The sequence below is a fragment of the Ceratosolen solmsi genome, unplaced genomic scaffold (assembly GCF_000503995.2).
Source record: "Ceratosolen solmsi marchali unplaced genomic scaffold, CerSol_1.0 scaffold13, whole genome shotgun sequence".
Lineage (NCBI taxonomy): Eukaryota > Metazoa > Arthropoda > Insecta > Hymenoptera > Agaonidae > Ceratosolen > Ceratosolen solmsi.
This window is the reverse complement of record NW_011948418.1, coordinates 5,711,094-5,730,330: the sequence shown is the minus strand read 5'-3', so window position 1 is coordinate 5,730,330 and position 19,237 is coordinate 5,711,094. Positions and strand designations below refer to the sequence as shown.

At 21.9% G+C, this 19,237-nt stretch overlaps 1 protein-coding gene across 1 annotated transcript in view; it reads left to right on the top strand.

Moving 5' to 3' along the window:
• Positions 1 to 10,085: 10,085 nt before the first annotated feature.
• LOC105360401 (odorant receptor 30a-like) overlaps positions 10,086 to 19,237 on the top strand; it is a gene marked incomplete at its 3' end in the record, with an annotated part of 15,263 nt that continues 6,111 nt past the window's right edge. Inside the window, exons 1-6 of the mRNA XM_011497295.1 lie at positions 10,086 to 10,187; positions 11,082 to 11,204; positions 11,616 to 11,733; positions 13,161 to 13,422; positions 15,564 to 15,683; positions 16,453 to 16,543. Of these exons, the coding sequence (XP_011495597.1) occupies positions 10,086 to 10,187; positions 11,082 to 11,204; positions 11,616 to 11,733; positions 13,161 to 13,422; positions 15,564 to 15,683; positions 16,453 to 16,543 (816 nt within the window). The remainder of the gene's footprint in view (positions 10,188 to 11,081; positions 11,205 to 11,615; positions 11,734 to 13,160; positions 13,423 to 15,563; positions 15,684 to 16,452; positions 16,544 to 19,237) is intronic.

Genomic DNA, 19,237 nt, shown 5'->3' with positions numbered 1-19,237 from the left:
TTAAGAAAGCATGTATACATATATATATTTAAAATATTTCATACATAATATTTTTATGAGCATAAATAAAATTCTAAGAAAAAATTGTTTCACTATGCATTGTTCATCTTTTATCGATAGTTTCATAGATCTTTAGCAAGAGGCAATTCCAAGAAATTATTACTTCCTGCATTATAGATCTTTGCGAAAGTAGTACAAACGCATGTTAAATGTTTATAGTGCAACTTAAAATAAAGTTCTCTAAATTATTATACACTTTTAGTATTTCGATCCTTTTACATACATACTTATATATATATGCTTACGTATTTTATTTTTACACTTTTATTTAATTTTAGATAAATATATATATTTTGCTTCGCCAAAACCCTTTGAATTTAGTAAACGACTATTTTAATCAAGATCTTGTATTTTTTATTAATGTTTATATATTAAAAAAAAAACTTTTAAATCTGAACTGTGGTATTTTATTCTTTCAAAATTAATAAAATAACGTGTTATATAAACATTTAGTTATAAAAAACTATTAGTGGACATAAGAAGTCATTGTTGATTAAATTATTTAATAATTAAAATTATAATTCTAGAAATTTAAAGCATCTAATCCCTTATTTAATCCCGAATTTTTGCTTAAGAAATAATTTGATAGAATAATCGATCCCCAGCCGATACATACAATCAAAATACAAATCAATGTTTACGTTTAGCGTTTTTCTACATACTATACTAAAGAAACAATATGTAAACTATTCCATTACATCGATGCTTATTGATGTTTATTGATACTCCTTTACACGCGTATATAAAGTTAAGTCTTTTATGCACTTGACAAGTCGGCTGACCTATTTCCCTATCACAAGGGGTTGGGTTGCGAGGAGAAAGCCTGCAATGCACGTTTGCGGCTTCGTCGATCCTATTGGGGCCACAAGTGATATAATGTTCGCTAGCAGATGCGTTGAAGACTCGAGATAAACCGCCAGCTGTGATATCACGAGCAGAGAATCAAACATGTTCCTTCTAAAATGTCGATAATAAAAAAGCATTGAGGAAGTGTGGCTTAGGGTGCAAAACTTAGTAAAAATCATGAAAAACCCATGTTCAGTTAAAATTAAGAACCTTTTAATGTACCATTAGTTCATTCTTAATTACATGAGACTGCAGGGAATTTCTTTAAAAAAATTTATTAAAGCAGGATTTAAGAAAGTAAAACTAATAATGAAGTTGGGTATGTTTATATGCTAGACATTAAGCAATTGATTATAATGTAATATTTATACTTGTGATTTAGCTAAACTTAAAGACTTTTATTATATTACATATTACATTCAATGTACATTGTAAAATAGTCGCATTTAAAGGATAAAATGTTAATTTAATTATATGAAATTTTGATATATGATAAGTACAGATAATATGATATTATATATGATAATACATTAAATATTAATTTAAATATTTTTTGTTTTCATTCTTTGTTTAATACTAATTATATCATTATGGTACTCTATTAAGTCTTTATCGTTGGATAATAATTTCAATTTACTTACGCTGATGTATTACTCTTTTGCTGTCAAGCTTAAAAGTCCATCAGCCTCAAATTTTTTATTTGAGCTTATCAAAGTGCTGTTGTTTATATTGTACTGTATTTTATTAAATTTAGTTACTCTAAGTTTAATACATGATTGGATATTAAAAAATGAATTGTAAAATATAATTTAACTTTTTGATAATGATTTTTAAAAGGTACAATATAATACTTAATATCGCTTATTAAAATGTCAATGATAATGAATGGTAATGAAATTAATAAGAAGCATTGATATATTACAAAATTCATTATTTGAATTATTTGCCATTACTTAACTTGTTGTAAATTGTAATGTAATGTAATGTAAGTAAAATGTAATTTAATATAATAATTTTGTGGCAGTTGTTAATATTTGAAAATTTTAAATGCATTTTACAATCCATTACAATATTTTATAGTCTGTGATAGATTTTTTTTTATCATTTATCACTGTATGCTAAATTTATAATAAAAAAAAATAAATTTATAAAGCACAGCAGAACTTTATTCTACTTTTAAATTTAATTGAATATTGTGAACAATTGTGATTTCCCAATAATTAAGACAGTTAAGAGAAATTTATGTATTCGAGCTTTCAACATGTTTTATGACAAGATTTCATTAGATTAAAGATTATTCTTAACGTGACAATTTTTTATGGAATTTTTAAAAGACTGTCATATATATATTAAATATGACAAATTGACACTGCATTTCGATATTTAAAAAACAAAAAGAGGTATGAAAAAAAAAAATAATTTAATGAAAGAATTATGGGAACAAAATATAAAGTACTAGAAAAAATACATGGAAGTAAATTTTTATATAATGAAAAGTTTTTTTCAAATACTAAAGTATTAAAGAATATTAAGTATAAATATAAGTGATCGTAATTTTATAATAAAGAAATTATCGAAATTACAAAGAGATTAATCATTATTATAGCAAACCTTAAAAATAAACATTTTTTTTAGGTGACAGATATAAAAGAATTTTTTAAGTATTTCATTAAGTGTTTATGTTCTAGCAATCTAGCAAAAGTTTCTACAGTATATTTTCACTTTTATATGAGCACATATGGCCAACTTAGTGCTTCCCGTATAGTGCGAATGAAGTTGAACTAGTTTTCTCGATTTATTTCCCTCTATTTAATTATATTGCGTTTCTTCTCTTCGTTTTATTTGTAGAAATAGAATAATAATGAAACTCGAGTCCGTTATAAGACGCATCCAAAATTTCACCTAATTTAATCGATCACAATGATAACATTAACAAGAAACGACTTGAATAATCGATGCAATCAGAATTTAACTCACCTTTCTTACGTACGAGAATTCCTGATTCGTAGACATGAAGATTTTTAATTTAAACGATTATTACTCTACATGTTCCTTTTATTTGTGCTTAATATCAAGGTAATAAAATATTTTGAATGAGTTATGTCGTATATATGAAATGGCGAATTTCATTCCTTCGAATATAAAATGATATATTTATTCTATAATCTCGCTGTTTATACAATAAATTCCGATTTACCCAAGAAATCGCTTTGAAATATGATGTTTATGAATTTATAAGTAATTGTGAGAATCGACTAAAATTTTTATAGTAAAATATTAATATGTGTTAATTTTGTAAAAATAGTTACATTGATATGCCAATGATAATATTAATTGTTTAATATACCATTTATTTTCCAGATAATTATATTTAAATTTTAGATTATCTTAATTCTGAAAAATTCTTAAAATACATTGTATATATTTAAATATCGATATTTTTTATATAGAACATCACAAATTATTATAAACGTAGGTGTTCATATAAATATATAATATTTTACATTAATGTAAGACATTAAAATTATAATAAAAGCGATTTTAGGATAATTAAAATAAAAATTATTAACTACTTGAAAATATTTACGATAAATTGTAGTAATACAATAATTTTACTTCAGAACTGAAATTTATATTAACAATACAAATATTTTATAATTTAATGATACAATAATATCAAACTATAGTAATAAATTGATAGTAAAAGCTTTAGATAGAATAAGGTTATTAAGTGTATTATTAACAGAAAAAAGATAGTTTTGAGCCGTTTTAACTTACAAAATACAAACTAAAATTTGGTTAAATAATATTATTAATGAATAATTGAAATACATTATAGTATTGAATAATCGATATATACTTCTTGGTAAAATTAGAAACAAATTTGTTGGTTCACTTCTATATATATATATATATATATAATAATGATTTTACTAGTAATTTGTCGATAGACTATGAATATTTGCTAAATTCAAAGTATTCATTAAATAAAATTGTTGAAAACTTTTAAGAAGCGAAAGAGATAAAATTTTATAGATGATTGGAGCTTCTATGTATTACAAATTTCTACGTTTAACGGCAATGAGAAATTAAAAACAATGCTAACAAACGGAAATTTCATTTTTTATTCTATAATATCTTATATAATATTGGGTTGAATATAATATCGCTTATGCTATTTAAATTAAAATTACTTAGTAGAACAATAATTGTATGTAAAATTTTATAGTTTTTTTTTTCTATTAAAATATTAAAAGTAAAAATTCAACTGTAGCTACTATTTAAAATAGAATTTATTTATTATATTGTATTAAAGAAAATATTAAATGATTTCTAGAATTAAAAATTAAAATACAAAACAGATATTCAGATATTGAAAAATATTTCTTTATAATTTCTACGATTGTTTTATCTCAAAAAGATATTTTTGATAAAAATTTTACTATCCATAAATATATTGTTTTTTTTTTTGGCACATTTATTTTTATTAAAAAATTTTAACAATACAGAGATCATATTTATTTATATATATGTCATAAATTTGTGTAGTAATTCAAATTGGAGAGTTTAATATATAAATGTATATTTAAATATTCTTATATTTCCTAAGCTCCATATATATTTTTAATAGCGTACCTAATATTTCATTCTTTATCCTGATGAATTAAAATCCCTATTTACAGAAAAGTGCATAACTATAAACCAAATTTTTAAAAGTTATATTTCACCAAAGGATTATTAAATATATTCATAAAATTATAAAATAAGCTTATTGAAGGTTAGTTATAAATAATGTTATTAAGTTAAAATATAGGCTTCTCATTACTTAATATTTCATATTGCACACATTCTAAATTTACCATAGAGTAATTCAATATATAATTTTAAATTTATAATTATGTATGTGCGTGTCCGTCTTTGTTATATTATCAGTTGTTTACACTGTATCATAGAGTTGGCTAACAAATTTTCGAACTCAAACCGTACGTTTATGATAATCATAATGCAATAATTATATAAAATTCATGTGGATTCAATAAATGCATATATATATATATATATATATATATATATAAGGAAACCAAAATATAAAGAAAATTAGATCCTCTCATTTTCAGGCTGTACTTTAATTAATTAGGTCTGATATATGTTAATGTCTATAGATTCGGTTCTTCGAATTAATTTTACTGTTTTAACAAGCTTTTTACGTGCTTTCAATAACCTATGCAAATTAAATGCTTTTCTTTTACCCTAAGTATATTGATCTTGTAATGTTTTAATTTAATCTAATCCAATCATTTCCTCCTGCAATAAACGTGACTATGCCATATAACTGTTCCATACTTAATTTATAAAGTATAAAAACGTCATATTGTAAAGTACGGAGAAAAACAACACATTGACGTGAATTCGTTTCATCTTGTTATCTTGGACTAATAATTAATATGCAATTATTAAAAAAACAATTTTCACTAAAAAGAAGTATTATCTACATACACGCAGTATATTTAAATTGATTTATAGAAATTTTTTTATAATTCATTGTTTTTAGTAATTTAGATTATTTGTTAAATAGTGATTTAGTGTATGCTAAACATCTTTTTTGACAAGGCCAATACCGTTTATTTACTAAAGAGTTGAAAAATTTGTTTGATCGTCCGATCATCTTCCACTTAAATCAACGTTATTTCAAATTATAACTTTCAAATATGACTAAAAAATCTTATTAATAATAGCATATCGTGAATTATATAAAATAGTAGTATTTTTTAAATTTACATAATACATAAACGATGCATGAAATATCAAATGAGAATTTAGCTATGGAAATCTGTCAAGGTTTTGTAACAAAATAATAAATGATATTTATTATTTATATCTAAATAATATAGTAATATATTTGGTTTTCGTTAATTTTTTAACTGCGACAATCCATTGATTCAATCGACTCAAACCAAGTAGAATTTTTCAAAGAATTCAATAGAAAATTCTAGTACATCAATTTGAAGCTTGAACAATCAATGATTTATAAAAAATTTTAAGAACAACTTCTTGATAATTATATCTTTTCCGTTTTAAATAAAAATCATAAAATACATTAAGTTTTGATGCATATCAGTGTTTCATAATAATATTTTATAAAGTAGAGTCTGATTGGCTTTAGTGACCAATTCTATCTAGATAGTTTTGTTCCTAATATTGAATTACAATGCGACGTGTGTATTGTGGTAAATTTTAGTCAGCAGATTCATAAGAGCTTTGAAACATTCCTTAGAGACAAATTTTTAATGGATTAGAGAAGACGCCAATTTCATATAAAAACATGTAAAATAATAAATCATGACATTAAGCCAAACATAGCTATATTAAATTAACGAATATATTAATAATCCATCGTCATACTGGTCACTTGACTATTTGGTTTGTTGCATTTTAAAGATCTGACTCATATTTTCGTGTTTGTCCAAAAAAGATTATTTTATTCAGAATCAAACCGAATCAAAAGCAAATATAATCTTTTGCTTGGAACGCTTCATCTCATCTACCTTAATGCTGATTAAAAAAACTCATTTTTCTTTCTACCCTCCTTTACCCCCACCACCGCATAGTTAATTTTCATTTTATGCGTAATACTTTAAAAATTCACTCTTGCCAGGTTCCACATTATTGTTTAACATTATTTTTAAAGGATATGTTTTTACGAGACGAGTACCATTCATACTGCAAGTTCTCGTTTTTATATATATATACTTTGAAGATGAGGATTATCTGCAAAAAATGTAACGATTATTTGTTAATATTACATTTAAAAAATATTATAATAATAGTAATTTACTTACTAAATTATATTAAAAATATACATACTAAGAATGAAATTGAAGGTGCATGTATTAAAGAAATTTACAAGAAGATGGAATATGATTTTACATGACAGTAAAAATTATTAGTATACTAATAAAGAGCAAATATATTATTGAAAATATTAGTAATATTTAAGGATTATAAAAAGTAGTGAAAAAATTATAACGTCACGTGGTAAATTGAAATGAAAACTACAACTAATGAGATTAGTATTCGGTTCTGGGGAGCTCGAGAGATAAACTTTCTCAAATGTTTTTATATCTGCATATTTATTTCTTGCTCTAGTGAAAGGTTCGATTAAAAATAGCAATACGTGTGGTAGTGAAGAAATATTAGAATTATAGCGTCTAAAAGAGCGAAATTTGTAAAAACATTTCTTTTAAATATTATTACTTAAGTGATTTGAAAGTATAAAAACTTTAATAGAAATATAAAATATTTCTTTTGATATACTCATATTGTGAGTATAAAGAAACGAAATGAGATTTATATTTTTATTCAAAAAATGTTGATACTATGCTAAATCATTTATTTCAACTATCCGATGCTATGCTAAAGAACAACGGCCGAGAAGATAAAAAAATTTAAACATAATAAAAGTTGAGTTAATCTAAAGACCCATAAATGGTAAAAAAACGTGGAAAAATGTTTATTTTAATCATAGTTCACAATATTAAATAAATTTCACTTATATAACATGATATTGGTTTTTTTTCTTCAATTGATTTCTTCTGAAAACCTTAGTAAAAATATGATATAGCTAGGTAAAAAAATTTGTTTTACATATGCACGTTGAAGGAGAATAAATGTTTAATTAATTAGATTTTAGTTAGAAAGTAAATATTTGAATATTTCTTTAAATTAGAAAAAAAAAACAACAAATGAATATTCATTAAATTCATTAATAGAAAATTCAATTAAAAATATAAATATGCTATTTTAAAAGTCTTCATAGGCACTCTCGATCATTAATGTGCAAAGAAAATCTTGCAAATGTCCTGTTTATAATAATTATATGAATCTATATACTTTATAGAGTTTTTAGTAATCTTTTATTTATTTTAATTTTATTTACATTGTTTAATTATATTGTTCGATAGTGACATTTAAGCAGACATTTCTTTAAAATGTAATGAATTTATAAAATCAAAATCAAAAGTGTATGTTTAAGCTTACTATTGATTTTTATAGAATAGTGATATGATATATGATAAGGTAAGAAGAGGAAAAAAATTTTTTATTGGAATTATATAGATAAATAATACAAGTCTATTTAAGAAATTTAAAATTCAGCAAGAAAATTACTCACATTGCGATTGTAATTCAATATCGAAAGTTTCAAATGAATAATTTTTAAGAACGAATTAATACTTAGCCAACGTTTTATTATATTGCTATTAAATACTTAACTTTTGTATTTTCCTTGCGTTTTATTTATTATTTTGTAGACTTATTTATTTCCTTTTATGTCTACTTTATAGACGATATTTATGTCCTATATTTTCTGTATAAAATAATAAAATTATTTTTATGGATTTATTATCGTCTGTCTACTTAATATTTTTCTCTTCGATATACGCTTACAGTTTCATTTCACACAACGTTCTAACTTTTAATGATACTTAATGTTTCTATTCCACAAAACGATTCTTTCAGTTGTGAATTTTTTTTTTTTTTTTTTTTTTTTTTTTTTTTTTATTATAATTATAAGTTTTTAAATAGAGTTTTAAGCTGTAAGAGTTTAATTAAAATATCATATAATAAACTAAATTCATGCCGGCAGTTGGTTAAGACATACTTTCGGAAATTAAGAGATTACATTTCTAAAAAAAAGTCCTCTCTAAATGACTTTTGATATCTATATAAAAAAAATTTCAGTATTATCTTTTTTTCAACAAGTTAATGTTAAGAAATGATTTTATAGACGAGAATTTTAGAATATAAAACTATCGCATAAGTATGACGTTTAAGCATCTTGAAAAATTTCTAAATTAAATTTCTTTGCAAAATGAAATAATAATCAGAATATTTTTTCCACTCATATTACACATATTGACAGTAATCATTTGAAAGTGTAATGATGAAATATAAAAAATATTAAGGTAAACTTTTTCAATAGCTCACATTGACTTAATAGTTGTATAAAACATTACTTTAATAACTTGAATTAATTAATGTAATAAAATTGTAGTAATAGCTTAAGTTTTAAGTTACATTAATTTGATATACGTGTAAAAATATTTACTTAAAATTACTTTTAAATATGTAGTTGCATGTTCGTTAATATATTGAAATTTTGTTTTTAAAACGTAACCAAAATGTATATACATATATATATATATATATATATATAAGAGAATATTCTTCATTTTCAAAAGTTAATTTAAAATAAAAAAATGAAAAACTTAAAAAGTACTTTGAATAAAGCACCTTTAAAGATACCAAGATTCAATTATATAAAAGAATGTTCCGTACACGATATTTTACAATGGCTTATCAAAGAAAAGTCGTTTTAATGATAACTTATTTCTTGAAACAAAATTAAAAAAAAAAACAAACAAACAAACATAAAAGCAATGTTTTTTTCTTCTTTTATTCGTGTAATACTATATTGTTAAAATATATTGAATTTTAAAATAGCAGGAAAGAAATTTATAAAAATGTTATAGGAACAAAAAAGCTTTTTCTCCTAATTCATTTTGATATACGCATTTAAGCAATTAAATTTTTATGCTTGATAGATGCAAATTTACAATATAATTGCATTGCATTCATAAATACCTATTTAAACAGACGACAGGTTTGGTCTCGGATATTTATAAAAACTGTCGCTCAATAGACTTGATAGAATTATTATTTGTAACAAATTTTATTAACATTATTGAAAAAAAAAATAAAATAATAATAATAGTATTGTAAAATATTCAATCAATTGTACTGTATCATCCGACTTTTATATAAAATATAAATTGAACTAATATGTGAAATAAGTCATCTATAAGCCTTATGAAAAATTTAATAGTGACACTTTCCTTTAAGATTTAAAATTTAAATTATTCAATTAAAAGAACATATTAATTATACATTTTGTTATAGCTGAATTTTATTTGGTAAGTTAGGAAGTTTTTTTCATATGTAAATTGGTCTGGTAATAGCATCTTATAGCTGTAATTATTTTATACATTATTAAGGACTGGAGCATTTATAGAATAAATGAATTATTATTGTAAGATAGTAGCTTATAAATCTAATTTTTCATTTCTTAGATTGACTTTAAAATAAATCTATAACAGTATTATTGTAACCACTTACGAAAGATGGATATTCTTAATAGTCGTTATTTTATAATCAATAAAACTCTTATGATAAATTGTGGTGTTTGGCCGTACGAAAAGCCCATAAAAAATATTATTAAACGCGCCTTTTTTTTTATAATTTTATTAGCAATGTTTGTACCACAAGTAAGAATTTATTATTAATTATTGTAAATTTTGAAAAACTATTTAGATATATATAAGTTTTAAATTTTATTTATTTTAAAATTATTCATTATCTATAATCCACGTAAATATATTAATGATTTTCAATAATTTTTCAGAAAATAGAGATTTACCTGATTTAATTTTTTAAATATTTTCAATATTATTGTTAGTGTAACGATTGAAATTTGTATTTAATAATATAGATTCTAAATGTATTCGTAATTAAATTATTAAAATAAAAATTATAAATAATTAAATATAATCATTTTATATTAAAATGAATATAAAATATATCAGTTACTCAGACATTTTCATAAATTATGCTTTATACATTTTAATTTCTTATTAATTTATCTATTGCTATATAATAATTTGGCAAATGACATAATGTTTTAATACGTCAATTCAAATTTATTAAATTTAACAATCATAACAATTATCTATTAAAACAGGGTTGACGAATAAGAAACATGCATACAGAAAATTTTGTTTATAGTGAATTGAAAGAGAATGCGAAATGAGCATGACAATGTAAGCGAAGGAAATATGAATAATTATAGCCATGAGGAAAGCGTGTATAACTTGTAGTTTTACGTTCAAATCTAATCCTGAGATTTTATCCAAATGAAGCTATAAAATGAATTCGTTATTACTTCATTTATGTATAATACATAGCGAAGAATATGAAATTAAGAGAATAATTAAATGACAATTTCCAATAAAAGTTTCAAATAAGAAATTATGAAATAAATCCAAACACAATTAAAATAGTAAAATTTAGGAATATAATTCCTATACTTAATATTAAATCGATTATATTTATATTTCTAGCTGCTCGGCTTAAAGAAACATCTCGGATTGAATACCGACAACGCAATTGAACATATAATGATAATTCTTTATATAATTATAATTCTTATAAAACTCATAACCTCGATTACTACTCAAACTCAGGTTAGTTCTTATTATTGTAAATTGAGAAGATTTTGTAATAAATAATTGATTTTCATATTTTTGAAAGTGATATATTTTTTACATTAACTATATAAATTACTGCAATTTCGGATATTATTAATTTTTCATTCAAAAAATTAAATTATTTATTATAATATCGAGATTATTTATAATGTAGATACTAAATATAATAAACATAATAAAATATAGAATTACGATAAATTCAAAAAAAATTTTTTACTGAATAATATAATTCCTTGTTTATTGCCTAAAAATAAATAATATATGCGAAAGGAAAAGAAAAAAATTTTGCAGAACTATCTTAAAAGTTTCCTTTCCAAATTGATCATAACTTTTTTTATTGAATTGCCATTTTTTCCCTTGAATTTCTAATTATTCAATAATTCACAGTTAAAATTGGTGCTCGATAGCATAATTTATAATTGGAGTATTTTTAATGACGAGCACGAAAAAAGCATACTTATTAAATATGCCGAAAAAGGAAGAAAACTTACCATTTTTTATATAAGTATAAAGCTGTTAATATAATTTTTAAATATTAAAACAAAAAATTTATTACAGAAAATGAGATAATACTATATTGAAAATGCGCTAGTTTTTCTGCATCATTTAAGCTGAGCAATATAGATTTAATCTAATTCTATACATATAATATACATAAATTTAAAGAGAATAAGAAGAGTGATAGAAAGAAAAAGACGATACCGATTAGGGAAAAGGAACAAATTAAATTTGATTAAAATTCTTATATCTTATTTAATTAATTTAGGATTATTTAATGAAAAACAACATTCATGCCGAATCATTTATTGCAAATACAATTTGTCTTATATCTGTATGTATTTATTTTTAATTTTTAATGGCTTATTCTTCGTGCGAAAGATACTGATTTTTTATGCAAAATTACTTAAATAACTATAAAATTATACAAGATATTAAACTTTTATATAAATCCATATGAACTCGTAGAAATAAATAAATGAATAAGAAGATTTTATTGAATTTTATATTTGTTTGATGTTAAAGAAACACTGTAGTTTATAAATTCTAATATTTACACTAATATTTACACTTTTCTTGTGCAATTTTATTTAAATAAGGAAATACCAGTATTATTACAAAAATTAGAAAGAACTAAATTGTTATTATTGATACGTGAAGCCCAGTTATATTGTTTATATAATGTACAATAAATATTCAATCATAAAATAATATAAATATTTTATGTACAATGAAATTTAAATTTTAACAATTATACAAGACAGTTTGTGAAAATTAAATTTTTACAAGCTTCGATTGATTTTCATATCTCGATATCTTAGTATAAATAATTTATTAATAACAACAATGATTATTGTCAGGCATTTTATTTAAATAGGCTCTTACGAATATTATACATTTTACTATTTAACATTAAGAATAGTTGCTAGAAAATATTTGATTACATTTTCATTATCTAGAAGTAAATAATTGCCAAGTAATATAAATGACAAAAAACTAACAATATTTTATTTTAAATCAAACTAAAAAAATTAAATGATGAGTATGCTGGCTCGCTAAATTATTACGCTAAATGAAATAATTCTAAATTTCAATTTAATAGTTATCAAAAATCCACTACTAAACAAATAAATATCGTTTTAGTAGTATAATGAATCTGTTTTTATATTATACGATTGCAGTTAAAAAATTAACCAATGCGTGTTTTGACAAATTTTATGTAAATCTACTTTGATTTGAATTCTATTTATTAAATACTGTGGCATCAATTAAATTCTACCTGAAAATGAGATCAAATAAAGTCTCAACACCATAATGCAATAAATTAGTCGTCTTAAAGATTGTAAACGATGAAATTGAGAAAGAATTTTTTTAACACTTATCATTTCACTTACACAGCTTATGAATGTAATTTAATATTACAATTCCTTTCAGCTTATATGATTACAGCCCTAATTGGATTCATTACGATACCCATCACTTCCATATTTTTAAATATCATAAATCCATTAAACGTTACTCGACCCCGGATTCATGTCTTTAATGGAGAGTTTTTGATCGACATGCAAAAACATCATAATAAAATTTATATTTTCGATTGCTGTAGTTGCATCATAACATCAATTTTGAATTGTGCTGCCGACTGCATGTATGCAGTTAGTGTTGAATATTGCGTGGCACTCTTTGCTATAGTCAAGTAAGTATGTACTTTGACGTGCTGATTATTTTTGTAACATTTAAAAACTTTGAATTCTTCGCAATGGGTCCTTGCCTTTACAAGTTTTGTATATTATATTATTCTATTAGTTTATTCGTTTATTTAAAAAGCCTGCACAAGATAGACTTTATAAAATTGCACGTTTAAAACGAACCCTTGCACATTTCGTATAATTTATAGATTTGTACATAAATTATCATATTGATAGCGCAGAGGATAAAAAGTTATTGTTATCGTTATTTAATATTACCGCGTATTAATTCATAAGTTTGTAATACAATTTTATGGAGAAGTTTCAAAAAATAATAATTGGTCATTTGCAAAATACAATCAATATATATATATATATATATATATATATATCAAAGATATATTGCTTATATTAAATTTTGTATTGCTGTCTTAACAGTACAATCTTTTCGATAACTTCTACTTTTTCAATTAAAATAAATCAGTAAACGGTGAACCATAATACTAAAATTTTAATAATAATACTAGTAATCATAATACTATTTTTCATATTCATTCACATTGAAAATGGGGGCTATTTTTATATTCTCCTATATTTCATCCTTAAAAATAGTTTTTAATTAAAAAATTAATGTTTAACTTCTTGAAATAAAAAGCTTAGTGACATACGACATAAAGGCATGCGAATGTCTAAGTTCTTGGATGTTACTAGAAGAATTTTCCTACTTTCCAAAATTTTTAAAATTGCGTCCGATACTTTAATTTATATCACACGTGCATAATACATTAACATATATAAAATAATAAATCATGTAAATATGTTACAATAAGGCAGCCCGCCATTTATCATGAAAAAGGAAATAAAGCTTTAAAGGTTAGATTTATGTAGTATGAAAATACCTTTTTTAAAGCAAAGTTCATAATAATACGCAAATTATATAAATAAACGTAATTTTATCAAGAATAAAACAAGGACTTTTTTTAAACATGATGCAGACATTTAGCAAATTTCATTAAATATTCTTAATTTTAATTCGTATTATCTTTACAATTTCTCACTATATATAGACATGTTATTGTTAATATTATTATTACTATTAGTTTTTGCTTAAAAAATCTATTGAATTTTTATTCTGGCAATGATAATCATCGCTATTTCTTATACATTACTTTAACCAGTAATATTGTAAAAAAAGAAGTTTAGTACAGTGAAATAACCAAAACATTACTTATAAATAATACATAAGATATAAAAAATATTCACTCGCTATTTCCATCTTTAAATTATGATAAAATCATTATGAAATTGTCTTTCTATATTCCAATAAAAATTTAATTTATTTAAATCAGAGTTTAATATTTTTGTACAGATTAAAATAGATATTTTTAAACTTTAACAATAAAGGTAAAATTAATGATATGTCGTAGATACAATAAATAAGAAATATGATAAATAATATTATCATAGAAATTCAGTAGTCATATTTTAAAAACAAATAAAATAATTATGTGGTAAAATGAAATTGACCGGAATATGAAACGTTTTACTCAGTTATTGAATGATAAACCAGATGATAATATTATATGTTCCAAAATGATATTAAAAAATATAAATAAATTAATAATTAAGAGCAATAATAAATTATTTAGCTCGTTTTTATTAATATTATTTAACAAATATTACTCAATAAAGATTTAAATATTTCTAATATAAAATTTAAAATTAATTCTCGTATTCTTTAGGGTTTTATTTCTTTACTTAAAAATTATAAAGAATTATTAAAAAATTTAATAATTAAAATATTTTAAATAAATTCGAATTTTTAGAATAATTTGGACATGAACTTTTATTTAAAACCGATCTGTTAATGTATCTAGTCCCGTACATATGAAATGTTTTGCTTTAGTGTGACGTTGTACTTTATTAATTTTTTTGTTTCATAATGAATATTTTACAACTGTATATAATAAACTCGAATATAATAAAAAGTAAACATCGAATATAAATCTTAAAATGTGTAAATCACATAACTTTATTTAAGTTTTACTATTTAAGTTTTATCAATTTTTTTTTTATAATATCAATTAAATAATACTTATATATTATAAGTATATATAATAATATATTATATTGATATATAAGATTTTAGGTTCAGATTATATATGTCATTAACGTCCATTGATCAAAATAAATTACACCCATCCAAACAGAACGATGTATCATACAATTTAATAGTGAAAACTATAAAATTACACAAGGAAGCAATAAAGTTCAGTAAATTATTTTTCATATTTTCTATACAAACTAAATTTATATTTATATTTTTTATAGATTTTATTTGTGATTTTTATTTATTTGGCATCGAGAAAAAATCTATAGTGACCATATATTTAATTTATTAATTATTTTTGTAAAATTCATTAAAAAATAATTTTAGAGATAAAATGAAACATGCAAGTCAATTTTCATTTTTTTATGATTATTTTACTATCATGGTAATTTATTAAATATACTTTTTCTTAATTTATAATAATATTATATGATAATGATTATTATAAGATGTTATCTTGAAGTCAAAGATATTGAAAAATATATTCTTGATTAGAAATTACGAATTATTTTATTTAAATAAAAATAGTTTTTAGATTTTCATAATATATGTACATTTACATAAATTTTTTTTATATAAAATAGAATTATATAAATAGATTTATATAAATAGAAATAAATAAAATCTAAATCTAAATCGCTTTAGATCGAAGGAATAACTAAAATAAAATAATTCTAATATATATTCTTGTATGCGTGTAAGTAAATATATATATATATATATATATATAATGTATATATATATATATAAATTGGGAAAAAAAGAGAGAGAGAGAGAGAGAGAGAGAGAGAGAGTGAAAATAATTTAGTTAAAAACTATTAATAGATTCAGATTAAAAATTTCTTTAGACTTTCAATAAATTTTTATACAATTAATTTAATTTAATATAAAGTTTCAAGTTTTCAAATATATCAATTTATAATTTCAGTGTTTTAAATATTCTGGAATCGTCATTTTCTTTTCGTCAATTGATTTTGATGGGAATAAATATGGTAATTTTTAGTTTAACATCAGTTTTGGTAAGTAATTTATTCTAATAAATATTGAAGTGTCATTTTATCTGGTAACTATTTAAAATATAATTATAATTTATATTGTTTGTAAACTAATTCAATTATAATCATGCACTATGTATTAATTACTGTTAAAAACTTAAATATCTTTGTACTATTTTCATTAAAATATTAACTTGGATTTATATTATTATTTAATTAATTTATAAATGAGTTTCCTTAGATTATCACATTGGTAAGACTACTCTTTCCTATTTTGTATTCTAAAGATATTAGTTAAATTCTTTGGAATTTCACTTAAGGCATTTTTAATTTTTAATATTCTTAAAATAATAGTAAAATTGAAACGTATTATTGGCTTATCCTAATATCATATTTACTTTCTTATCATTTACATAATTTAAGGATTGGAATTGGAGTGATGCAATATACATAGTTTTATTAATGAATAAAATTATCGATATAACAAATATTTATTAATTTATTAATGTTAAATATTTAAAAATCGTGAAATAAAATATTCCGTACTATTATTAGCAAAATTTAATTTTAAATATTTTAGATGATAAAAATGGTTCTACGTTTTATACCTTAACTCAATAAAGTTTTCCTGATGTTTTTTCCACATTTTAGAAGTTAAGTAACCTTACTGAATTTATAAATTCGTGTACTTTAGCAACCTACACATTTAAATATTTAACGCTTTATAAGTTTTAAATTCCACATATTCTAATATCGCCTTAGGAACAAGATAATCTATACTATTTATATTGAAACTTATAGGCTGGAAATATAAAATAAATAATTACATAGTAGTTAGAATTCAGATTCTTTTTAGTCTCGGGAAATATACATTTGGGAGCACACATTTAAAAACTTGTTTAAAACTTTTAAACAACTTACATCATTAAAAATGAACCTTACGAAGTAGCTTTAAAAGAAAATAATTACATATAAAGAAAATCAAGGTGATTTTATGCTCTACATTTTCATCCATATATTATATTTATAATAACAATCCCCCATATTTTTTCTACATTATCTTAATGAATAACAAGGTTTAATGAATAACATTAAAATATTTATAAGAATATCTGGAATGATTTTAATGCACAACTTATTCCAGACATTTGTTTATATAATTATATATATGAAGATTTATAATGAAAATTTATTTAATTATTATTATGATAATAATTGTAATTGTTGTAAATTATCTATAAGTTGTTTAGTTAATCAATAATTTATTTTTATTATATCATTAGTCTGTTCTTATCTTATATAATACTACATTAAATAATTATATCTATTTATAAAACATTTCATAGGAATATAATTTTTTCGACTCATACTTACAGATTTTAATAAAAGTATTTATATTAATACAAATAATATGAACGCGTTTCAATATTATCTAACTAATCTTAATTACATTTGTGCGATGGAAAATTTTACCATTCGCAATTTACATAATAAATGTATATAGAATTTTTACGTAATATTAATGTTATGATTTGTTGAAGAAATTTTACAATTTTTGTACCATCCAAATGATAAAATTTTCATAATTTAATCGCATAATTATTATAAAAATATGTACATCATATTTTTTTAAATATTAATATAATACTTTATTATTAACCACTTTATTATTAACCACTTTATTTTTACAGTATTATTTTACACATTATTTCTATGTAATTAGCAAATATTATATTAAATAATACATTTCTAATTAATTTTATTTTAGTAATTTTTATAAATTCTAATATAATTATGACATAGGGCTTTAATAACTGAACTATCGAATAAATGATAAATCATCTTTTAAAGCATAGAAAATGTTTTAAAATGAACAAATTTTAAAAACTATTCGAAATAAAAGTATTATTGCATATACTTTACATTTACAGAATAATTGTTAGCTTCACACAAAACATTAAAATACGATGTTTCCGTAATTCAAAATTAAGTGCTTGTTCAAATTTAACTTGCTTAAAGGTATTTTGGCAATCAAAAGAAATAAGTATTGATCGTTGAAAGAATACACGAGAGTACGAATGATCTACGACGAAACTTCTATTCGGAGCAGTAAGATGGATTATTAAGTAAATGCAACAGCGGATCTATAAGAGACTGAATCCGAATTCGATTTATAGTTAACACCGAAAGAAATATATCTAAAGGATAAATACTACAATGAAATTTACGTTATAAACAAATAGAGTCAAAACAAAGAAAATACAGATATAGTTTTGTACCTACTGTTTTTTATTACTGTATTCCTGATCAAAAGTTATAAATGTTGAATAGATATAAATATATATATATATATATATATAAGTATTTATAAAATCATTTGCTGTACAGATTATAGAATATATCCAAAAATATAGATTTTGTAGTATTTTGTTGGCGTATAAGTTTTTTAAAATTTAAAAATACATTAATCTGAAAAGTATTTTCACTACAGATATACATAAATTATTATGCTCTTAGACTCGACAGTTAGACTACTATGAAGCAATACTCATTTATACTTTTCGAGCGAGAGTGAGTGAGATTGAGGAGAGAGCAGAATATTAGTTCTTATGTTTACTTGGCCAGCATACAAGTTAGTCGTTATTATAAATATAAATTGTGCAAGGCAAAATGATGAAACCTGAGTACCTGGAGTTCTTTATAAAATTCTACCCCCCG